This window comes from Ylistrum balloti, unplaced genomic scaffold (assembly GCF_031769215.1).
Source record: "Ylistrum balloti isolate Yb309-2 unplaced genomic scaffold, AGI_CSIRO_Ybal_v1 Utg370078, whole genome shotgun sequence".
In the NCBI taxonomy this organism is placed as follows: Eukaryota; Metazoa; Mollusca; class Bivalvia; order Pectinida; family Pectinidae; genus Ylistrum; species Ylistrum balloti.
In genome coordinates, this window is record NW_026782116.1 from 881,476 (window position 1) to 907,975 (window position 26,500).

The window sequence follows — 26,500 nt, forward strand, 5'->3', positions numbered from 1 at the left end:
ACTAATATGCCAGTCACCCTGATGATAACAGTACAACATTTCCCGTGACATGATTACAAGTCGATATTTGACTAACCCAGTTACAAGTCTTCTTTCAAATATCTATTATTGTCTGTTTGAAATCTTACGTCATGGCTAAAATTGGCTGATCTAAATACTATTTTATTAAAATAGATGTTGTTACAGGTACAGCAGTATACGTTATAGAGTTAAATATATGTTATAATTCATATATTACAAAAATAAAAGATGAAGATTTTTAGATTTTATGGTATTATATGAATTATTTGGTCAATAACACCGGCGGAAAGGTTTATCTCTTAATCACTAACACAATCGTGTTACAATCTGTATAGCTTGTCGTCAAAAATTGCATACGAACCTCTAAAATGAACACTCGGGATGTACGACATAGCACTGAAAATCGCCTAATAGCCTATATATATGTACATGTAACTAATGTACGAAAGCACTAGCAGTGCAATAGCAAACTGACTACAATGACGTTTAAACGTTGCATGGAAGATGGGATGGGATGATCTAAAATAATAGAAACAGTAATAATAGTATTTTATAAATTACATCTTGGAAACAGAAAGGTTATTCAGTACTGTAAAAACAAACGCTTTTAGTTGAAAAAGAAATAGAAACTTTCAGAACAAAATAGAACACTACTGTCTCGCAAATCAAGATCAAAATCATCTTGAAAAAAGTACTGATGTGCATTAAGATGAGGTAGTGCTACTTAACATACAATATTATAAGGATGAACGTAGGTTCACAGTCAGATGTTGGGTAGTAGTAATTTCCTACATCAATCTTTACTACGTTACATGCTGCCTACATTGGTTTAACTGTTGACATACCTGCTGGTTGATTCGGTCGATTCGGGTTTTCCATGAAGTTATGAACTGTTGTACTCATCGGATCAACCTGATTGGGTGTAGATTGAAATGGGAAATTTTGGATTGTATTAGCATTAGAACCTACTGTTCCAAAGGAGATACCATTCTGACTAGCGGCCCCTGATTCTAGACCTGGGTTAGAAGCAGCACTCGTCCCACCGCTGCCACCAAGAAATTGAGCACCAGACGGTAGTGCAGAAGCAGCAGCTGGGGAGCTATTGTCACTATTGGCGAGCCTTCGGATTGCTTGCATTATTTCTGCTCTTGATACCTGACGATCACTTCGCCATAATTCTCGTCCGTTATGATCAGTTATCGTAGTGACCATGTCACTCTCTCCTTGTGGATTATTACCTGAGCCTGCCGTAGAAGAGGTCCCTGTGTTTGTCCCAGCCAATCCATTTAAACCCGTGCCAAACTGGTTCTGGCCAGGTGTCCCTCCTAATGGAAACTGTAAGTTGCCGCTAGGTTGACTAGAACTCCCAACTGTTTGTTGAGGGTTTAAACCGCTATTTACCGGAAATGACGGGTTTTGGGGAAACGACGGATTCTGAGGAAATGGACCAGGAGGAACATTTGGACCTCCTTGATTATTAGCATTATTCTGGATACCAGGACCACTTTGTGGTTGCATCCCCGGAAATGGTGGTTGAAACTGATTCGGGTTGAATGCTGCTTGATTTTGCCCTCCTTGTGGCTGCTGGAAACCTAATTGTGGATTGTTTCCTGGTTGCATGGAACCACCAGGAGACATTCCTTGCATAGGATTGTTTCCTTGTGGGTTGCCCATAAAATTTGGAAATCCAGGCATTATATTATTGCCTTGATTATTAGCTCCTGGCATTCCAGTCATACCATTCATCCCTGGCATACCATTCATCCCTGGCATACCATTCATTCCTGGCATTCCATTCATAGCTCCTCCTTGCATACCGTTATTCATTGCTCCTTGCATGCCATTGTTTCCCGGCATGTTGTTCATCCCACCCGGCGGCATATTGTTCATACCACCCGGCGGCATATTGTTCATCCCAACTGGCATATTGTTCATCCCACCGGGCATATTGTTCATTCCACCTGGCATACCATTGGGACCTCCTTGCATACTATTCATTCCAGGTGGCATACCATTCATTCCTCTAAAAATACCATTATTTCCATTATTTCCACCTTGCAAATTGTTCGTTGGCATGCCATTCATTCCACCACCTGGCATGATATTATTTCCTTGACCGCCATTCATTCCCTGAAAACCTGGCCTTCCATTCATACCCGGCATCCCATTCATTCCAGGCATTCCTCCAGGCATTCCGGACATTCCTGGCATTCTCGACATACCAGGCATGCTATTTGGTCCTGCATTTGCATTCATTTGCGGCATTCCTGACATTCCATTTCCACCGGGCATGTTATTTGGTCCTACAGTTCCAGACATTCCGTTTCCCTGTTGATTGAACGGGTTTCCAAATGAATTGGGTTGTGATCCCATCCAGGGTGGAGGAAATTGACCTTGGGAGTTCGGATTTTGTGATCCAGTATTAGTATTTCCACCTCCAAACTGTGGAAATCCATTATTTGAGTTTCCAGGCATGATACCTGGTGGCATCTGTCCAGGTTGCATTCCAGGCATATTTCCACCTTGATTTTGTGCTGGCGTCATTTGATTGCCTTGTTGATTCATTTGAGTGATGTCAGGTATTCCTGGGAATGGCATTTGCGGTCCAAATGGCATGCCATTCGGGGCCATCATTCCATTTTGAGAGTTCATACGATTCGGTGGCATCATCCCATTTGGTGGCATCATACCATTTGGTGGCATCATACCATTTGGAGGCATCATGTTTCCGAATCCACCAGGTTGATTATTTGTCTGTCCACCCTGTTGGGGATTATTGTTATTAGTATTAGGTGCCGAGCCGGACCCCCCAAAGGACGACGGAGCTTCAGTATCTGGTTGTGGAGACAGCTGTCTTAACAATTCATTTCCCCACGCGAGTCCGAATCGATCCGAGAAGTTGGGCATAGTGCTTAGATCAAGTGCTCCACCGAATGATGCTTGACCAGATTGCATGTTCCCGCCAGGTGGAGGTCCGCCTCCGAATGGCAACATATTACCCTGGTTCTCTGGTGAAAATGGCTGGTTACTAAACATTCTTGCCCTGCTTCGTAAATTATCGGCCATATTGGCAGGAAGGACTCTGAAAGTTCCCATTTGATTGGATCCCATTTGTGGATTCCATGGTCTCCCTCCGCCGCCATTTGGAGGACCTGGCATACCATTCCCGCCACCACCCATTTGAAAATTTGACACAGGACCCGGTGACTGGCTAAATGGCATCACAGGAAATTGATTTTGAAACCGAAGCACTCTTGGATCCCAGGCATTTGGTCCGTTACCAAATGGATTCCCTTGTGGTATGAAGTTTGTTTGAGGCGGTTGAGCTGTAAATAAAAACATTAGGAAGTCATACTAGAATTATATGAAATTAATGTAGAAAGAAAACCTGTTTTGATATATGTTTCAAAATTTATCTTATCGCTAATGATAGAACTCTGATTTTGTAAAAGAACCTAGAATTTACAAAATTCGCGAATGCCCAATGTACCTAAGCCATCAATTCATCTTGTCATATGTTTCATTGTCTATAAATTACAGAAATTTTAATATCAGTAATCATATCACGACTTTCACAGGTTCACAGTAATAGATATAAAGGTTAGAATGGATAGCGCATGATAAAGTATGGAATCCGTGCTCGAACGGGAACATCATTGCATCATCTATCGAACAGTGATGATAGTTAATAGCACATCCATTAGATATTATATTAGATACTTTATAAAGGTGATATCTAGATTCACACAGACTCACATCATCTCTATCATCATTTACAGACACCAACATAACACCAATGTGTAACATAACGTTTTAATCAGATCTTCTAGTGGAATAATACAGACATATTCTTAGTTTCAATGTGTTTTATAATCACCAAATTATTTTATGTCAATAAAGCATTTTAAATGCAAGGATTTATCAATAAAATAATATTAACATACTTGTGTTTTTAATGTTTTTAATGCTGACTTTGTAATTGATATCAGGATATGATCAACCAATCATATGTGGTAAAAATGGATTTTATGGAACGGGTCACGTCAAGGAATTTTCAGGAATTGTATTATGAAGAAGAACAGACAACGCACACTGCACTTTAATTGTTTTTTCTCTTTCCCGATTTATTTCGGGCTTCTTGAATCGATAACAAAATTATTCCTTGATAACACACACAATCGACTACTCCGTGTACTTTTGGACTGCATGTCATTCAAAATGGCCAAAATATTTTCATATTTTAATCAGAACACTGTTCATGATGACGTCATTATAATTTACTGTCTGACTTGATTGACAATTACATTTGACCTTTCAGCTTCATTTACACACGATGTGATTTCATACAAGTGTATCTGCCAAAAAGGCTTTATCATTGAGATCCACTACACGATTCCGTAATACCTTTCTAACATTTGTATTGTTGCTGTACAGATAGATAATGTTAGTACGATAATATTCAATACGGTTCAATACGGTGTTATAATCAAGGTTGTGTGCTTAAGGTTCAATACGGTGTTATAATCAATGTAATGTGCTAAAGGTTCAATACTATGTTATAATCAATGTTGTGTGCTCAAGGTTCAATATTGTGTTATAATCAATGCTGTGTGCTCAAGGTTCAATACTGTGTTATAATCGATGTTGTGTGCTAAAGGTTCAATACTGTGCTATAATCAATGCTGTGTGCTAAATATTCAATACTATGTTATAATCAATGCCGTGTGTTAAAGGTTCAATACTGCGCTATAATCGATGTTGTGTGCTAAAGGTTCAATACTGTGCTATAATCAATGCTGTGTGCTAAATATTCAATACTATGTTATAATCAATGCCGTGTGTTAAAGGTTCAATACTGTGTTATAATCAATGCCGTGTGTTAAAGGTTCAATACGGTGTTATAATCAATGTCGTGTGCTAAAGGTTCAATACTGTGTTATAATCAATGCCGTGTGCTAAAGGTTCAATACTTTGTTATAATCAATGCCGTGTGCTAAAGGTTCAATACTGTGTTATAATCAATGCTGTGTGCTAAAGGTTCAATACTGTGCTCTAATCAATGCTGTGTGATAAATGCTCTAGTACTATGAATAGTCTATATTTCAATTAACGATTTCTCTGAAACTTGAATATATGAAACAATTTGTGTGATATTTCTGCCAGTTGGTTGGGATTTCGGAACAGCTTTTTTCATTCTTGTCGGATAACAGCTCGAAATGATAGAATAGCACGTAGGGCACTAGATTCAAACATGCGTCATAGTTTTGTCTAGCGTAGCGCCATAACCATCAAAGACCTTGCTAATATTTCCCAAACGTTTTAGGGCTGCATATTATTATCTATTTTGATAACATTTTAATATTTGCTCTTCCTTTAAAAAAGCAATGAAAAATAATAATAATGGTTTGCAGTTTTGTATCATGTATGCTTAACTCGTATTGTTTGTAGACTCTTCTACATCAGCTGCTTATCTCGATCTTTTCCTAAAACGAAATCGAGATGGACAATTTTTCTCCAAAATGTATGACAAGTATGACGATTTCAATTTCCTTGTATATTTCCATTTTAGGAAATAGCAGAATCCCTGCATTCCAAACCTATGGTGTTTACATGTCCAAGTTGATTCAATATTCAAAGGCCTGTTCAAATAATCACGATTTTCGTGGAAGAAGTCGTCAACAGATGGACAAATTCATTACACTGGGTTTCAAATGATGCAGGCTGATCAAAACCAGGGAGCAATTTTACGGTCGTCATAGTGATATTGATGAGAAATATCTTATAGCCTGTTTTCATTTAACTTAACTTCATGGACTGACCAAGATTTACATGGTTTGTCGTCAATGAAGAAGATGCTTACTCTTCCAAAACGCCTGGTCTTATTTACATACTACTTTACAGTAGTCTTCGTGTAAATCATTCTGTTGGGCATTATTTGTCTAGTGTTATTGAGAATGAGTGTGGATTATGATTGTATTTATATGTTGGTACTTTCGTGTTGTTTGTTACGTTGTTCTGTTCAGACTGAAGAAGATTCGCTACAGTAATTTACGTGAAATTGTATCCTCCATGAAAATATGTTCTGTGATATTGCGTTTTCATATTGTTCAATGAAGCATAATGACGTCCATCAGGGGAAGCTCGCCCTATCGTTTACGGTGTATCGTGTGGTGTTGTCAGTAGGAGGAAGCTGTGACAGACAGTTTACGAGCAGACAATAAAAACTAATGAGCTTATCATTACATATGATTTCAGTACACTACCTTTGAACTTTAAGATGTAAGTATATAAGGAGATGTCACGGAGTGTCATCTGGATGTCACCATTTTACAATGGAGGAAATTAAATTGCTGTCAAATGCATAATGAAAGGACTTTTTTCTATGCGATATTTAGAAAGAGTGTCTATGAGTGTGTGTTTTAATCATAATGAATAATTTTGTTGTAAAAAACACAGATGACGAATTGTGAAATTTTTATTTTTCATATTTCGGCAAATCTTTAATAGTAAGAAGCCAATAAGTGTGTAAATAGTAGGACTTAACGTTAATCACCTTTGTTTTTGTTATGTAGTTTGATTTGTTTTATTTTAGTATGTGAGATACGTAGGAACTATGTTGGCTACTTTACTCAGTATTCAGTATTTTAACCTCTTGTGAATCTCTTTTCTTAATTTTACATTTTAAATAACCATCCCAATAGTTTATCTGAATGCCTTCATTAGTCAGGAAATGTTCTCAAAAGTGTTTTTTTAAATAAAGTCAAACACTGTATGAAAATGAATACTGGATTTGGAGGCGAAATAATGCAAACAATATTTATTACAAGAGTGTCGATTTTTCATTCAAGTGCTGCGTAAGGACAAAGGAAACATTTTACAGATGTGTAAACGATGGTTATGTATGGATGGCGGTATCTGATCTATTAGAGATCTCTATCCTGTTTTAGCTATCATTATTTCTCTTCCTATCCATTATATACGTATATATAACAATAGTAGTTTAAATAATGTCATGTTTGATATACAAGAAACGAATTAATGAAATAATTTTGAAATTAATAAAATATTTGTGTTTCTTTCATTATCAATATGTAAACCAAAATAACCATTAACTGTCGTTTCTCATATAAACCGTAAAGGAACTTGGAGGAAACGGATTGTTGTCTTCCTAAAATGTGTTTAAAATTGAAATATTCCAAAAGGTTTCAAAATTCATGATCATGAAATCAGAGGCTTGCTTCTAGACTGTTACTTATATTAATAGTTGTAAGCTGTTTGTTTTTTGACACTGTCTCGAAAGCAAATGATGGCGTCATATTTCATTATTCATGGGATGTCAACGGTTTTATTTTTATCTGTAGTCCTCTCATATGAAAAACAAGCATTGGGTGTAAGGAAGGGAACATTTGTGATCATATTGTCGCTGTATAACATTTGTTTGAGGTAATTCTGTCAGTAAATCACGTTTGTTTGAGGTGATTTAGTCACTATATCACATTTTGTGATAAATTTGTTAATGTAACATAAGTTATTGACAACTCCGGTCAGTATATCACAATTGTTTGCGGTAATTCTGTCTAAATCACATTATGTGTGGTTATTCTGTCAATATATCACATTTTTGTGGTTAATCTGTCTAAATCACATTATGTGTGGTTATTCTGTCAATATATCACATTTTTGTGGTTATTCTGTCAATACATCACATTTTTATGGTAATTCTGTCAATATATAACATTTTCTGTGGTGATTCTGTCCATTTATCACATTTATTTCTGTTAATTTTGTCACAATGTCAATTTTTAGCGCTAATTCTATTACTATATCACATTTGTTTACGATCATTCTGTCCTTTTTTAAATGAAAAAAAAACATGTGATGATAGTGTTTATGTGTTAGTTTTGTGTTTGACGACACCGCCGCATTATAAAAGTCTTCAAAAATATCATGGACAGAACAGAAGAAATCATAGTGGGCAGCTGTTTGGATTTCTGCCAATATATTTGCAGTAATTTACCGTAGATTAAATAAACATAGCTGAAAACATATACCTGAATATGAGTGTTGTTGTCGCTATGGAAGAGAAAATATGAATTCATGGAATATCAAAGCAAAGGAAGACATTTTGAACCCCAGTAAAGGTGAAATCAGGCGTCCCAAAAGAGCAAGCGCGTTTTGTTTTGTGTTATATCTGTACAATAATTTATTGAAAGGCACGTTTAACATAAGTTTGGGGCCTTTGTATTTCTTACCTTTTATTCGTTATCTCTCCATAGCATTGTTGGTAGTAATGTATACAATGACAAAAAATCATATTCGTAGATACATGGTATTCAGCTTTAAATCTAGGGAACTACAGTATATAAAAAAGACGAGATCTAGGAAATTTCTTTTAAAGTTTTGAGGTCCGTATTTATCTACACAAATTAAAATATAACCGATCACGATGCTTTATTTGGTTATTCTTTTAACATGATTTAGACACTTTCTTACAATTATTCATTTCTAAAATATTTTAAGACACGGAACTTGATATCTGTATGTGTCTCTAGATAGCATGACCAAACAAATGATTAAAGTAAAGGAAATTGAATGTATTTATAAGACTATGGCTATAACAAGTGGATAATGTTACTTCTAATGGCTTCCCGGCCTATAAATGTCGTGTACGTTTCAATGCTTTGAAGTTTCAATTTCCCTACCGCCTGACGCATACAGTCACTCATGTGTACGTATAGATATGTCAAACATAGTATTCAATTAAATGATATGCAATTAAACACGATGTCCATGACTGGTGACCGAGTTATGAAAAAAAGTTAATAGAATTAGGACCAATGACAAGCTACATGTTTGTCAAATCCATCGTTTTTTTTATATATGAAAGAAATGAAAGCTTAATTATCTAAGCATATTTGTTTGGAAATATAATGATATCATAACAGCATATGGTTCAGTCTTTACCATGTCTACAACTTTCATTTCTTAATAATTATAAACATCTGCATTCCATTGATATTGGAGTAACATATGACAGAAGGTAACAGGATAAGATCGGTATCTTAAAAGACAATATGTCATCAATACGTTAAAGTCAAACAACACCTCTGATAGTATATGCTTTTTTCCAAAACTGACATTTATAGGTAAATATACTAAACAAAAATAAACTTACCACATATTAATGATAAATCCACAGCAAGCCATACGAAACAGAGCAGGAGGTGTTTTCCCTCCGCCATTTTGTTTAAGGAGATAGGACGTTTCCGTAGCCACACACTGAAGGGAACACTGGACCGCGCGATAAACAGCATGTATTATACTCTAAAAACTTATGTTAAACTTATTAGGTATTAATTAAAACTGATGTCATGTTGCATAAAATATTAGCATTAAAATTTGAATTTTTGATCAATTACTAAAAGTAACTCAAGAGTACTTGGTTTTTAGTAATAAATTGTCATCAAAATTTGTAAACAATGATTAATTAATGGTTGATCTGGTGATCTGAAGAAAAGACTTGCTTTCTATCTATCTGTCTATAAATCATATGATACATCCTCATTCACATGCAAAACATGACTATCGTCAATAACATTACACGTCCTTTGACATTATCAATACATCCAAACCTGCACATGTAAAACCACTAATCCCTGAACAAACCGTAGCTCTGAAACTGATTACCTCAGTATGTATTAATGGGAATAATTAATTAATATAGCTGACCTTTTGTAATTAGTTATAAAAAACTGGTTTTAATTTAGCAGTTGTGATTGGCTATAACCGTGAGCTGAATAACTAAAGTTCTTGTTCCAGTGACGGAAACAAAAGTCTTCCTATATTTTTTCAATTGTCATTCTATACATTTTACTAGCTTTGGTTTCAAAAGAACTCCATTCATATTCTCGGAACTTTATTTTCTAATGGACATATAAAATAAATGGTTTAAGTTTGATGTTCTATTCAATCAGAGAGCGTTAATATAACACGTTTTGTGTGTTAAGGCTAACGTCGCTAAGACACTAGTTCCCTAAGGTGATGTATACAAACCTTGGTGATAGATATGACTGACGTCACACACATCAATGTACAACACTTGTTTTACATTGAAAGCCCATTTCAAACGTTCAAATGTACATTATGTTGTATGATTAATCAGGATACAAATTCATTGGAAGATAAATTTTAGGTGGGAAAATATACGTGCAAATATAGATAATTGTTGTCATATTTTTTTCCTTTTATTTCACATCCATCTCAACGAGTATGGATTGGAGAGTGAAAGAATGTCATTACGTCCTCAAAAACATACAGATAAAAAAAATGTCATGTATAGGTAACTGTCGGAGCTTCTTCATAATCCTAGCTCAATTATGTAGCTAGGAATGAATGGAATACAAACATCATTTCACGTTTCAATGATTATACATTTAGGTAAGAAGTAATTTAATTCATATACAGTATATTGTATGATTTAAGAATTGTTTCATCCATATCTGTGATCCCAACATCAGGATTTCTTTGAAAGATGTCAACAGCTGACTTCCATGTATGATACGTTGAAGATTGGTGGTTTCCATCATAATACAGTTAAAATATTTTTATTTCTTTGTGCAAAGTGAAGTAAGGTGTGCTCGTCTATGGTTTGTATGGTGATTGCAGAGGGAAAAAACTTACTCTTCCGAATCACACGGTCTTATTTATTTCAAGGGTCTCCTTGTTTCGTGATTTCAAATTTTGTATTAAAGTTCTGTTCGCATGTCAGTGTTATCTTGCCTTTTCGAAGAAAGAAATGTAAAATATGTAAATTGCTGTAGTCTACTTTGTCATAATGATTCATTTTCTATGTTTATAGGTAGCAGGAAACAGTTAATTTGCATTTTTCCTGAAATTATTTGTCATGTTTGAGATTAAAAAAATATCCTCTGATTTCTGACATTTGATTGTCATGGTTACCTACTGAAAAAATGCTAAAAAATGCAAAAATACTGCTAATTCCAACCTAACACTACAATTTCTAATAGAAATTTAATTCTAAACACCTATCTTACAATCAACAACACTGTCATGGTAACAAAGTACTTACATTTCAGCAAATTCCAACTCGGAAATTCTTCATAACATGACCACATGTGAACACTATGAAAATTTCACTTCCTGTAAAGCTAGTTTTTGGTGCGTAGACACAGATGTAGACTGCCCAAATAGTAATCTCCAACACAAAGCTAAAATATTATCCTGAAAAAAATGAAACCCCACATTGTCCACTTTAACATGACAGGACCAATTTTAGCAAGGATTTTTTTTCCATTTTTAATTAAAACCTTTATAATGGGGTAATCTAATGAGCAAAAAAATCACCCATGGCCACACCGAGAAACTGTGTACTGCTACCTATATCCTTCTCCAAACAAATATACGCATAATGACATTCGTTTGAAATTATCAGATTTTAAAATTTACTCAATTACAAGGCTGGTGCATCTCCGCTTCTAGATTTTAAGATGTTTTCGGTCACTTGGGAATTTCCTCTTTTTTTAAAAAAAAAAAAATAGTCCCTAATAATCAATAACGAGCTCTGAATGACTAACGAAACAGTTTTTGATGTTGCCTATTCATTACATTACTGAATTTGAGTATTATGTGTATCTTTCCGATGAAGTGTGTAAATATCGGTGTATTCAGAAAGTTATCAAGAAACACGTAGGTAATTTTAAAAGACACTTATCAATCACATACGATATTTACTAAGTGGGGTTGGCCTTTTACCGTTAAGGGAAAACAGCTGGTGCAAGAAAGGATATATGGGCTGTCACCCCAAACTATTTTGAAATTTTTTTGAAGACACATTCATATACACGTATATATAGAAAACCATCTTCACAATTGTAATTTTTGACGCTTTTAATCAATTTTGATCAAGTCGTGATATATTGACATCGAGGAACATTTCCTTTGGGTCGGTAATGTCAACAGAACAAACATTCATAAGATATAAAAAACACAATATGGTAACAAAGTCTTGTAGTCTTTTATTCCAAGACAAATTAACATCGAATATTTATTACCATTTGATAACACTGTACAATAAAGCAAGGACATCTGTACTAATTGTTGTTATAACTGTGCTTCATTTCATTTGATTTTTATCCTGTTCTTTTAAATTTAGATGTCTTCTTTTCTCGTATGAAAATGTTAGATAATAGTTATATAGACAATTGATTGCGCGGATTTATTACATCGTAACTATTTCACTCTGTCTCAATTCATGAGTGACCAATATATATGAAAAATTGTTTTCTTACTCATATTGTCATGATAATAGTGTGGAAATGATAAGTATATTATGACACACTAAAGATTTTGAGACAAATGTCCTTTGTGTTGCTGTTTTGAATCAAGATCGAAAGAACATCCGGAAGAGTTCAAGTAACGTCACCATCTGAAAAGGAAAATACAAACACATATATGAGAAAATGATAATAAATATAAAAATAAGTACTGAGTATCGACTTTTAACTGAGTGGTGTCTTTAGACTGATAACAGTTTGGGCAACGTACAGGTTTTCTGCAATATCAAACCATTTTAATTCAAAGTCAAAAAGGTTTTAAAAACAAATTTAAGCAATATGTAAAAAAAATTATAAACACTAACAACTTTAACTTTCGTCTTTAAGAGACATTTCAAGGGGAGGCTATAAGCCTTATATTGATTTGATAAAATAAAAGAAATTGATTGAATACTGCTTTGGAAACTTGGTAATGTAGAGACTATTGTGGAAGCTTACCTTTAATATTAAGCTCTTCTCTGTATTCCTGAAAACAGGTATTTCAAAAAGCTTCATTAAAATATTTTAGTTATGTAGACATATATATCTTTATATTTGAAAAAAAGAAGTTAAAAATTGTCACATATATCCATACAGCTATGCATAATTGCATGGATGTACATTATCATTAATTTATATATACATCCACCGTTACATAACGTAAACAGACAAAAACAACAAAACTAATCCATAATACATGAATAAGATGATTTTCAAATACCTGTACGGTGATATAAATAGCTTTCCATAACAGTCATAACAATATTTGTACATATTAATAGTTAATACCGCCACGAAAAGATCATCCAGCGCATTACAACCACTTTTAGGCGATACATTTTTATACACATCCTTGCTCCAGGAAATCAGTGGTAGAAACATTTCTTATAATAAGTCGAATATATGTGTAAATTACATAAACTGATGAAAATTAATCTGGATCAAACGGTGTCCCAAATCAACTTCTGAACTATAATCGTAAATTTTGATATACAAAATAATTTACTGCTGGACTAATAATCAGGGTTGTTGCGTTTTAAATGTTAAATAGTCACTTAAAAATGATGGTGCCTTTGCCGCATCAAATTTCGTTAGAGTAAGATACTGTAGGACCAATCAATGAATTAAACTGCATCTTACGATACTGTAACCAATTACATGGCTAGAGTTCAGAGGACAACATATAAATGTTACTAAAAACTAACACTGGTAACCTTTTCAAACTGGATATTATTGTGGGTATTTTAAACAATTTCTGTTTTCTATACTAACCCCGAGATGACGCTCCCATGGCAACTAAAGCGTCAGCGGGAGGAACAGGTAACCCTGGGTTAGATCCCTGGTTGGAAGCCGCAGCGGTCCCAGTAGCCATTCCGGTATTGTCGAGGTCTACTATATCCGGTTGTACTTGGAATGCATTGGGATTATGTGGATTGATCCCTGAGGAAAGAAATTCTTTTTCCATTTCTACTAATTCAGATATTGTATAGCTATCACGATTCCTGCAAAGAGTGTCGCCGTCAGGTCTTTGGATCCTTAATGTTAAAATGTTTACAATCCACTTCAATAAATCTGGAGATAAATTTCGTCCTCGGTAGCACAGTTCCTGATTTCCTGGATGGAATATCGTTATTTGTTCATCAAATTCAACAGGTGAATTATCATTTGTGGTTTGTGTAGATTGTGGAGCAGCTGTTTGGTCTACGAAACCTTGTTCAGTAAATCCCTGACCAGACTGGTCTGTGAACACCGGATTATTTTCTACTGATCCTGTTTGCGTTGATGTCTGTGAATCCTGTCCACCCATTAATGATTGAGTATTATCTGTTTGAAATGACCATTGCGGTTGGTTGCTTCCGGGAACAACATTCTCTGCTGGCGAACCTTGTGTTGGTGCCAACGGTAGTTGTGGAGTAGGTAAATTATTAGCAAGTTGTGGCAGTACAGCATTGTTTCCAGTAACTCGTTGAAGATTAGGTACAGAACCCATAGCTTGGCCAGGAAGGAACTGCCCACGAGGTTCCGAAATCTGTGTTTGGGGCTGGTTTAGCATATTGTTTAGAATTTGCTGATCTGCAGGCATTAGTGCTGGCATTACTCTCGGTACAGCTTGTTGTTGGGCAGCAACGGGACGTTGTCCCAAACCGTCAGGGAAAACTTGTTGAAAAGAAATCAGTTGATTGATGAGTTGATTGCCAACTTCATTGCCACGGAGAGTTCCAAAATTAGGGAAGCTACTCAAATCAACTGGCAAAGCTCGCTGAAAATTTGGTTGAGCCCTGATTTGCTGTATTGCAGCCGCTTGTTGAATTGTTGCAACCCCAACTCTAGGAGGAGTTGCGTTAAAGAATGGTCGGAAGCGCTGTGCAATTTGTGCGCGCCTCAGTGCCTCCTGTTGTAACTGTCGTTGTCTAAGAGTTCTGATGTTATTTCCCATTGGAACTATCCGCATTCCATTTCTATTAAATGAAGGGGCAATTACACTACCCGGGTTCCCGGGAAGACCACGTCTACCTAAGACATTCCTGTTGAATGGAAATACAGGTGGAATTCCTGAGTTAAAACGAATTTGCATCTGACCTGGCCTACGTATTAAACCCCGTTGTACAAATTGGTTCGGCACTGCGTTGAATGGCCGGATGCCTGCTGTCATACCAACACCACGTGCTTGCTGAGACGGATTTACTCCCGCTGTCATTCGACCGAATTCGAAAGGTGTTATTTCTTCTAACCCACCAATAGGAATTTGTGCTGAAAGTGAAAGGTTTAAAAGTCACACACGTGAATAAACACCTTCCAAGGCAAATTAAGATACATTTGTGCCAAATAATGAATTTAATAAGCGACGGAAGAAGACGATTTTCGGCATATCAAAGCTCATAGTAAAAAGCATTTAATTATTGCCATAATATAATCCCCGTTCCGCGATTGCTGTATGTATGTACCTAAATACTTTTGTACAATATATCTGACGAAATCAGAATGAGAAATACTTTATCTATATATAACAACTTTGGAGAAGATAATGTATACAAAACTTTGTTTTTTCTAACGAGTGCAATTATTTTTTAGATTCATATATCAAACTGTGTTTTTTTTACCAATATACAAAGAAAACCTGAAAGTAATCGATAAATTCACAAAACGTAAACTATTCAACTAATAAGCACAGCTCCAGTATTTTTGCCTTTATCATGTACAGCTTTATCAATAATACCAATAAGGTTAGGCTACTTACCATCAATAGCTACAAGCAGAGACAAGACGGATATCACCACAGACGATACAAATCTGTTAACCATCTTGGTTGTTTTCGTTTTGTTCTGAAACATCCCACAAAAGCTCAAACAAACACTTTAAGATGTAGAAATTTTGACATTTAGCACCCACTTAAACTATGATGTTGTGTACAGTTTATTTAAGATTGTAGTATATTCAACTTTGTGGGAAAGTAATCACCTATGGTCTGGTATAATATATCATCATTGCTCACTAGAAAAGGGATAGGTCTTTGATTGTTCTCGAGTGGTCATCAATTACTACAGCAGTATTTCATTGTGAGTAAATGACCTAATCGAGGCGCATCCTCAATGTTTCATGTATCTAAATTACAGTAAATGAAACGAACGCGAGATGGAAAGAGGACTGAACGAACGTCACTAACACGCTACCATACAAAACAAAATGTATTGTCTGTAATAGTTCACAACACTCCGTCTATTGGGAGCTATGATGAGTTTCACAAAGTGAAAATAGTAATGATGTTGAGGTCTTTTTCAACAAGAACAATTAATTTTGCAAATACCACTGAAAACTTGGTTTTCCGTGTCAATGTTGAATACACCTTCACTCCATATTTTACATTTTGACGTCATGATATAATTTGTGATTCTATTTTCACCCGCTGACATCAAAATAGGCAATGGTACACGAGTGAAATACGCAAAACCGTTGCCAGAGTTTAATATTTTAATAACAAGACAAGCCTGTGATGAAAACTGCTTTATTAGGAGTCGGAATCGTGATTTCTCTTTGCTGTGTTGATGTTATATGATCTTTTTTTCACTAAAGTGAAATGAACGGAATGATAAAAGAGCGGTTGTTTTATTTCATCTTCGATGCAATCGTTATACATTCATTTTTTTATATTTACTAATGGGCTGCCTAGTAGTCCCGAACATTTCTGAAATCAATCCATTTTAAACATTCATTACCTGTTGTCAAGTGCGACGTCATATCATACGCTATCAAAGACCACGCTAGTGATTCACGCTCTTTTTGACAGAGAAGATGGCGCTTCTTTTTTATTATTTCAAAATGAAAAATGTAACGAGTAGAAAATTTAAATTTTGCCAATAAAAATCCGACATGATTGATATCTACAGGCAATTCTTACTGTCTATTTTAGATCAGAAATCACTGACCACAACATATTCATTGTTATACTTCGAAATATATCTTACTTGGAATGCCTTTGATTTCAAGAAATCCACATCAGGAGAAAGAACAGCCAATGATATCACAAAAGAATTAAATAACGTTATACAAATCAATAGATAAGTACACAGCTATCCATCTTCCTACGTGACACCTGTTCGGTGACCCAGGATGATCTATCTAGCACGTTGTATTTAGTTTATAAAAAAAAAAGTACGTCATTGTATACGTAATATCTTAATTCACTGAAGAAATGTGTCGGTTAGTACTTTACTACAAAGCTGTGTATTTCTACCGTTCTTCTGTTTGGAAGAATTTTGACATTTATTTACAATTAACTTGTAATAAGACAAACTTCACAATGTACAAACAGATAAAAACTGAATCACCATCTCTAAGTGATGGCAGTCATGCCGCAGTCGTCGAAATCATTCAAGAAATCGTTTGGTCCTAATATCTGCTCAAAGTCAAGCTGAAGTAAAAGTGGCATATTCTATATGATTAAATACGATTATTGAAACCTTTTTAGTGTATAAAATACTGCAGGGTATGTCATTCACCTTAAAAATAGTTCAGTAGTAGACCGCTAATTAATAGTATGCATCGTCGTCATTACTAAAAATAAGGAGGACAATTTGGGGAACCACGTGACAACAATAGCATCGCCTTTTTTGTCTGTATTTTTTATTGGGGCTATATTTTGACACGATAATATCTTCCCCACGTCAAGGTCGAAGGTTATTTCGGGGGAAACTATTGCAAGGTCAATAACTCGACTGTTTATTTACAGGACAATGCTGAAAATGAAGTGATAGCTTAATTTCTAATGTTTCACTGGGACTGTAAGTTTGAAATATTTAAGGAAAATATTCCAATTACAATGAAATCCCTAACACGTGACAATATTCTAAGGACATGTACTAGCAAATGCGTTAATGACATGAATGGAAATAACAGTTACAAACTAAGAGGATTGACTTTCAACAGCGAACAATGCAATTTTTTTTTTTTTTTTTTTTCCATTTTACATATTTTTAAAACAATAGTTTTGTTGTTGTATTTTACTAATTTAATACAAAAGAGCACCATGTTAATAGAATGACTTTTCATTTCTTGTATAATTTGAACTACGTGTAAAATAAATAACGTAACACGCTGATCAGATATGCACCACCATATTGCCTGAAGCTTCTAACTACAATGACAGGATAATAAATGTTCAATTTTGAGAAAAAAAATACACTTACCTCCGTATTGTATCTATTTCCTAACTCAGACTGGTTCAGCAGAGTCCGGAACATAAATGGATGTACACTTTGATGTCAGTATGTTACCGATGTCCGCCTTGTTTACAATGCTGTTGGAACAGGAAGCGCCGGCATGCTACATACTATATCAGAAGCCTGTAGCATACATACGTATACACAGGTGACCAATGTATAACTGCATTTCCCTTGAATTCATATATTCATTAAATTAATTGATATCATCTGAAAATTAAATGAAGTTGTTATTTGTGTTTATTGTTTTATGTTTGTTTTGTTTCAGATGATATAATGTACGATACGGTACAGTGGGTAAATACCGGTATCTTGTCACAGTATGGACAGAGGTCAGTTAATGACCTCGGGAAAAGAAATATTGCGATGTAAAGACATCGTGGTTTGCTAACAAGGTTGTCAGAGGCGGTGTCGGAAGATTGACAAGCACAGATTAATCTACTTCAGTCGGTGTATATAGCGACATCCTTGCATTAAGCTATGTAGTATCGTTAGTTTAGTATCTCTAGTATATTTAGGTTTTGTGGTTTACAGAGCCTTGACCTTAATGACAATTTTGATTTGTAAAATAACGTGTTCATATCATTTCTTTTATATAATATGTATCATTTATCAATGTGGAAAAACGGTTCTTTAGCAATTGCCAGTTACACATAATTAGGAAATAAAACGTGAAAAAAGATGGACCCAACCAACTGATATGCTTCACAGGTTTCCTTGTTGTTTTAAAGTTATTTTGATTTGGTCTCACAACTTTTTTTTTCTGTTGAAATGGTATTTTGTGGCCTTTCAACCAGATCAATTGGTTTGATATTACCGAGAATTTAACACAAGAAAAATCATTTGAAGATAGTGTAGCTGTAGTTTCAACCATTTTTGTTTCCAATTTGGAATTATCAAAAGGACGGGGAAAGGTATCTCATTAAGATTCATATATTCAATTTTATACTGTTGCAATGTTCATAACCACCGGCGTGTTTAAAATTACGTTAGCTTCAAAAAAATATCAAATTTTACAAATTTACAAAAATCTATTTTTAAAACACAAGAAAATATCAACATGTGAACATAATCATAATCTAATCTCAAATTCAATAAAACAATATTTACACAGAGACTCCTGATCAAATATAAGGAGAATAAGACCAGGTTTTTCGGAATAGTAAGCTTCTTCTACTTCATTGGCGACACCCGGCTTGGAAATTTTGGTAAATTCAAGAATGTTATATCACGTCCTCAAATGAGAACATTTATACAACAATGTAACCAACAGGCAATTTAACGAGTATTAAACACGTCCAGCTTCATATCCCACAAAGGAGTGTAATATTTCTCAATGATATCACAATGACAGCCGGAAAACTGTCCCCTATTTTTCACCTGCATTGTTGAAGTCATGGATTATGAGTTTGTTAGTCAGTTAACAACATCATGCACAAAAGTCGTGATATTAGGAACAGGTCTTTGAATTCCGAATCAACTACGACATGTGAATACCACAGGTTGGGAATGCAGGTTGTTGGTTTCGTTGTAGGAAAAGATTAAGATAAGTGGCTGGTGTAGAATAGGATATCATGCCATTGCTTTCCAGTTCTGTTGGATAAATGCGATGCGTAAATTCCATGCTATTCAAAGACGTCTTTAGCAGATCTGTAAGTGAAATTGACTGACTTTGCAAAAGCATTTGATGTTACACAACGTAACTTGCTTAATCATGCAATGTCTGTAGAAATGATGTATATTTGAGTCATTTATCATTTAGATATTTCTTTTCATTAAATTTACATTTATTTTTAAAATTTATTTATTTTTATTTTTGCTGAAATCCTGTTTGAAACACAAAATTACTTGGTACTTTAGTGACTAACTGAACAAAGTGCTTGTCTGATGTTTGCATGAGTATTGTCACCGTTATATAAAAGAGGTTTATATAATAAATAGAGCTTTGTATGCATGATACTTTCGATTCAAGTCTACCTCAACTCTAGTATCAATAACTGATCCAAACTGTAGACGTAGCCTGTCTTTTTACGAAGTTCAAAAAGGTAAAATAGAACTGTATTAATCTGTAAAATAAAATGTGAGTCAATCGTTAGTGTTAATTATCTGGTTTAATTATACGTTTTAGAATGCCATTTTCGATGGAAAGTAGCAGATTTACAATTGAAGGGCTTTTAAAATTCTGCGTTATTAGTGCTCAAAAAAGTTATCTTCCATGAAGCAAATAATAAGTCAGACTGTATATATATATATGTATATAATATTAACCATCAGCTAATCTTTTTGCACGAGTGACTTGGTATGAATTGTTCTGTATTTGTCGATCTGTTATAATTACCAGATACAGACCAGCGATCGTCAGGCCTGTCTAGTAGTGATGTAACGTTGGGTCAGCCTATACAAGTCAGTAGAGCATGTCCCCGCAGGGCGACTTGCCTAGTCGTCGTCATCAGAACGTTAACATTAAAACGGCACTTAACGCCAAAAACACAAAGATCATCAATCTATAATGCACGTTACGTAACAATGTACTGTTTTCTATACAATGACACTGCTTGTTAGAATTCAACACAGACACGTCACAATGGTTGCGTTTTTCCTCCAAATCTTACAGAATACTTGTTATAAGTAATTTCAGGTATAAGTTATTCATATTGTTTTAATACAGTGTCAATTGTAAGGTAAGAAAATGATGGAAATAAATGATAAAATGACGTCCGTTTGACCCTGATAAGATCTTATTCCAACCTTTCAAAATCTCTAGTTACGTATTCATCCTAATATAAAAACTTGATTAAGTATAGACATAAAAATGTAACTTACAATAAGATTCGTCAAATACTTATCATACATGGTAAACTCACTCAAAATTTTATTTGCAAAACGTGACCACATTGTGCTGACATTGTTTGTAAAAGGTAAACAGCAGAATTTTGACAAAATCACAAGATATTGAATATAAAACACATGATAATGAATACAAAACCCAAATATAATATGAAATACAAGATATTGAATATAAATAACAAAATGTTGAATATTAATCACATTATTTAAGAATATTGCAACGTTTTACACGCCATACACGTGGAAATACATTGCACTATCATACTCATACTATCGTAACAATGGCAATAGCAGGATATTGACAGGATAATGGACACGTCCACGTACAAATACAAAATGTATCTTTTGAACAACGTTTAGATACAAACACTTTCCGTTCCATTAATTAGTCTGACATCATTTATCTGCCGCCAGGTAAATTCAAGCGTTAAGCTGAGCTTTGTCTTCACGATTTCACGATTTTCGTGCAAGGTGTCGGCAACTAACGGACAATTTCACGACACAGGATTTCGAAAGATGTAGGCTGATGAAAGATCATTGGGAGGTTTTACTGTCGTCATAATGATCTCATTGGGAAATAATCCGTTTTCTTGTGTGATACGAAAATGGACGTGTCTCATTTTCGTTATTTTCCTGGTTGGTTCAGTTGTTGTTTACCTTGTTCTCTTTTTGAAAACGTGACATTTCTTACTTGAATTGGCCAAATTCATACTTTTTCATGAGTCTCCATGTCAACATTTACTTTAAAATACCACGTTGGTGTATCAGGGTCATATGTTAACAATGATATATTCTCCTTTTTTAAAGTAAGCACGTCATGTGTTCGGGTAGGACTTGCATCTTTTGTTTTCAGACTTAATCTGAGTAAAATAGCGTTCTGAAATTGCGGCATGAGGAATTAATTACTAAACAATTTGGCGCACTACCATAATAAAAATGTCGATTGTCATACCATATCTTCTTGAGAAACATGTAAACATTGGAATGAGGAAGGCGAGTTCTGTCTAGAAAGGGAAAGTTCACGATCTGGCCAATTAAATATTTTTTTTCTTACTAATTATCACTTATCCTCTCAATCTACGATATGTTGAAATGGGGATGAGCGGTGGTCGTAGCCGAGCCTTTAGTATGTCCTCGATTTTCAATTCTCGGTGTGTTTTTATATCACCGACATTGCCAAAGCATTTCTTGCTTATCTGAAACTTATGAATCAGCATTTCAAGTTCAGGTTTTTGTTCCTCATAATTTCTTTTCATACCTTTTGGCATTCTTTTCGATAGTTTTCTTTCTATGTACAGCCCCATAAGTGATATCTAGATAAATAAGTTACTGATTAGCAATAAACTGCAAAACTAATCAATATCTTAAGAAAATATTCGTGGTCTCCAAAGAAGAGTTTAATAGTACTCTTATTCGTATTTATTGAATAGTACAGATTCTAACATAGTTGGAAACCACATAACATTTGCTTTCATAGCATTAAGATCGAATATAGCCGCTTTCAGCTCTGATTTATCTGGTTCTTACCAACATCATAAACATAAGTTGTAAAATTCTCCAAGTACATGAAGTACAAGATAACATTGCCTGATATTTTTGCTACAAAACACTCCTATTACAACAGTAATAAAAAGTGTTCTGTCTGACACTTTGTCAACTCAATGAGAGACAGTTTATACATTTTGCAAAAAGTTTTAAATTGTTATGATACTTTCACAAAATAGACATTGGGGAGGAGGTAGCTAAGGGGGACTTGAACTACATTATGACAGATCATTACGATATCTGGCGACAGGGCAACGTTGATTTTTGTAAATGCAATTAGCTTGTCCTGAGTATTACAATAACATGGAACCTTTAATTAAAAAACGACGGTACAAAGCAATAAGTTAAAATGTGAGTTAAATTGTGCGTTAAATTGTTAAATTGTACATGACAACTTCATATCTTATGTATATATGTAAGAAATAATTATAATTCAGGATAACAGGTATTTATATAACGAATAATTAAAAAAAAAACTTTGTGTATCGTTTATATAGAAAATCAAACACTTGACATGGCATTTAAATTTGCTAACGTTTTCAGGCCTTGCCATTTATAAACATATATGATACCTAAATGGAAGCCGCGGTAAAGCTTAAGCTCAATAGTCCTTCGAATCTAATAAATCAACTCTGTCCTATCGCAAGTTATCGAAAGATGTTCCTCTCATCTCTCATGATAAACTCATAATCCCCCTTGGTTGTCTTCTCTCTAGTGTTATTTTGTGACAGTTTAAGGATAAACTGACCCGCATGAATTGACAAAGTGCCATGACAGTTTAAAATTGTTCACAAAATGTGTAAACTGACTCTTAGTTGATTGGCAAAGTGTCAGACAGAATACCCATTACTAATAGGAGTATATTCTTGGCCGCTATCGGCCATCGTAGTTTGTATTTGACGGGATAAGGGAAGTAACCTCCATGGTTTACGATTCCATCATATTTCGCCGTGTTAAAAAGGCACAAAATAACGGATTAACTTGCAATTAAGCATTTTTATTATTTAAATAACAAGATCCTTTTTTAATTTAGATCAATTATATGCCGAAGATTTGCCTTTTTAAACTAGGATAAGCAGAGTGATTCTGGTAAAGGAATTAACAATGACATGTAAACTAGGCTTGATTGGCCGTCGTAGTTTTTTCTACTCTCCTCTTGACTTCGCTTGTGTATATATAAACTATACATGGCTGTAATATCAATATTGTAAAGAGCATATATTAGTTTACGAATCATATATTTCTACTCTGTAGTAATACATTCCATGTGACAACATATGGGCTGTCTTAGATAACTTAATCGTTGGGTATTGATAAACCGTTACCAATATTACGTGCCGACAGTTATTAAGTGAATGGACTGCTGGAACCTACTTATTTCTTAACTGATTGAACAACTAGTGTTTTGAAAGTTGTAAATAACATCTACATCCTGTGCCTTCCGGAATGATAAAAGTTATGCCATATAGTGACCATGCTCTCAGTATATATAAATTACAATACCAGTTTATACAGCTTACTTGGTAATATAAACACAGACAGGTTTGTAGGTTAACATACATATCTAATGCTGTCTTCATTTATTAGTGTTATTTCATTGTTGTAGAAATGGTAATCAGAAAACTTTGAAAGCAACCCCTTCAATGACGAATCACTTTCCACATGTAAACATGGACAGCTGACAGAAAACCTTACAGCACATGATTTTGAGAGATGCGGATTAATAAAAGATATTGGCTATCGTGATGTTATTGTCTAATGTTATATGTTTAATTTGTTTATTTTTCGTTAATTCACCTGTTGTTGTTGTTGTTGTTGTTGTTGTTGTTGTTGTTGTTGTTGTTGTTGTTGTTGTTGTTGTTGTTGTTGTTGTTGTTGTTGTTGTTGTTGTTGTTAAAAAGAGAGTAAGTAAATACTGCTTTTAATATGTTCCAATGTAGGAAATATGTACTCGGAAATAATGATCTTTTTTAAATATACAATTAAATAGTTTAATTGGTCTTTAAAAACAACACGATACCAACATGTTAACATAATCATAATCCAAACTTAGATTCCATAAAACTAGTTCAAATGAATAAAAAATGTTTTACATGGAGACTTCTGAAAAATTACAGGGAGAATAAGAACAGGCGTTACACATTAATTAACCAATAAACATTGGTAGGGTATGTTTTGTAATTAACGATATAAGTAGTAGTCGTTATTTTTTACCATCATGAACAATTGTCGTGATCTTCTCTGTTTTACTGTGGCCTTGTTCACACTAAAAAATTTTCACAATATAAAATAAAGGATGCTTTTGTAGACACTGTTGGTGAATTTTAGTCCGTGAGGTTTTCCATAACCTGTTCGAAATGTTTTTGTCCATTCGCGTGAAACTGACGTTCTTCTGAAATTATCAGAAATTTATGAAAACTCTAAATGTATTGAATTATAGGGCTTATACACCTTTACTATCTGGATTTTGACATTTCTTTCGATCATATTTGATTTTCTCGGTCCTCTCTTAGGTTTCAAAATATTTGCCCTTAGCATCACAGTCAAGTCCTAGAAAGACGAGACAACTGTATGATGTAGCATCACTGACGAGTCCTAGAAGGACGAAACAGTTGTATGATGTAGAATCACTGTCGAGTCCTAGAAGGACGAAACAGCTGTATGATGTAGCACCACTGTCGAGTCCTAGAAAGACGAAACAGCTGTATGATGTAGCATTACTGTCGAGTCCTAGAAAGAAGAAACATCTTATGCAGTTGATTCATTAATCGAAGGCAGAGCGAAATTCTAAACAAAATGACACTCGTCTTGGTTGACGATACAATAAAGACTGCTGGTACTTAAAGGCTACTGGAAAGTTAAGTGACCTTGGAGTATCGAGGATAGTTCAAACACCGACAGGACTCTTCGAGACCAGTAAAACATTAATACACCACTTGTTTGCTCCAACACAACCCATCCCCGCTCTAGCAGAATACTGGGTACTGGGGCTCAAAGATGACCAGAAATCTCAAAGTTTATTTAGACTTTCAACAACTAATGGGGGTCTCGAAGTTTTTCTCTTTTTTTCCCCAGTGACTCTCAAAGACCACCAAGAATATCAAAGTTTATTGGAATTCGGAAATTCTCCCGTAGATTTTTTCCCTCTGACCCGCTAAGACTACTGGTAACTCTTAAAGTCTATTGGGACTTTTAAAGGCTATTGTGACTCTCGAAGATTTGTTGATATGCATTTCAAAGACCACTTGGATTCTTAAAGTCTGCTATGGTTCTCACTACTACTCACTTGGTCTCTCAAGGATCATACTAAATATGAATAGCATGTTCTCTAACTCAGTCATACCTCTGGAATATGTTATTATGTCTGCCTTTCCGACTTCATAACTCAAAGCTAAATGCCTGTTTCGTGTTAGAATTGCTGTGACCTATACCATGTGTGATCGTGGCCGATAATTTTCTGTAGATAACGACTGAAGTTATGGTGAAGAGTTTTAGAACAAAATGAAGCGACAGGTCAATTCCTTTATCGATTAATCACTATGTGATACTGAGAGACAGTGAACACCGACACTGTAGGAGCCAAGCATTTTATAAATACGGTAAATTTTGTGATTTTTTTTTTAAAATATATAAAACAGTGCTTAAATGTCCATTTAAGCTGTAAAATGAAATATGTTCACTTGCAAATCATTGATACAAAGGATGACATAGACTAGTAACATACTTAGGCACAGTCCTTCTCATCAAATCTCATAATTGGTATGTGACCTTTTCAGTGGCCACAAAGAGGTATAGCTATATTGGGAAACGTATCAGAAGTAAATATGATAAGAGTATTATAGTATTAATAATGATAACTGATAGCCTTCACTTTCAAACCTAACTTAGATATTTCAGTTCAGTGATAAGTACATCAAAATTAAGCTACAGATAAAGGCAATGCAACTGCTAGAGTTGGGCGATGAATCGAAAAGAAATGACGAAAACGCGAATCTTTTACTGACTGAAGTGGGCCGTTCTATATCACCATCTTAAAGC

At 34.7% G+C, this 26,500-nt stretch overlaps 1 protein-coding gene across 1 annotated transcript; it reads right to left on the bottom strand.

Moving 5' to 3' along the window:
• Positions 1-472: 472 nt before the first annotated feature.
• LOC132549829 (collagen alpha-1(III) chain-like) lies at positions 473-15,655 on the bottom strand. Its single transcript, XM_060213803.1, has 4 exons — positions 15,592-15,655; positions 13,626-15,104; positions 867-3,347; positions 473-540 (listed from the first exon to the last, which is right to left on the bottom strand). Exons 1-4 carry the CDS (start codon positions 15,653-15,655, stop codon positions 473-475), a joined length of 4,092 nt encoding a protein of 1,363 aa, XP_060069786.1.
• Between the last annotated feature and the right edge of the window lie 10,845 nt (positions 15,656-26,500).

Bases quoted from the DNA above. Each gene is read 5' to 3' on its own strand.
- LOC132549829 (XM_060213803.1), bottom strand. From the start codon at position 15,655: ATGGTTAACAGATTTGTATCGTCTGTGGTGATATCCGTCTTGTCTCTG. The intron at 3,348-13,625 runs GTTAGTATAGAA...TTTTATTTACAG, and splicing joins CATGGGAGCGTCATCTCGGG to CTCAACCGCCTCAAACAAAC. The intron at 541-866 runs GTATGTCAACAG...CTATTATTTTAG, and splicing joins TCGACCGAATCAACCAGCAG to ATCATCCCATCCCATCTTCC.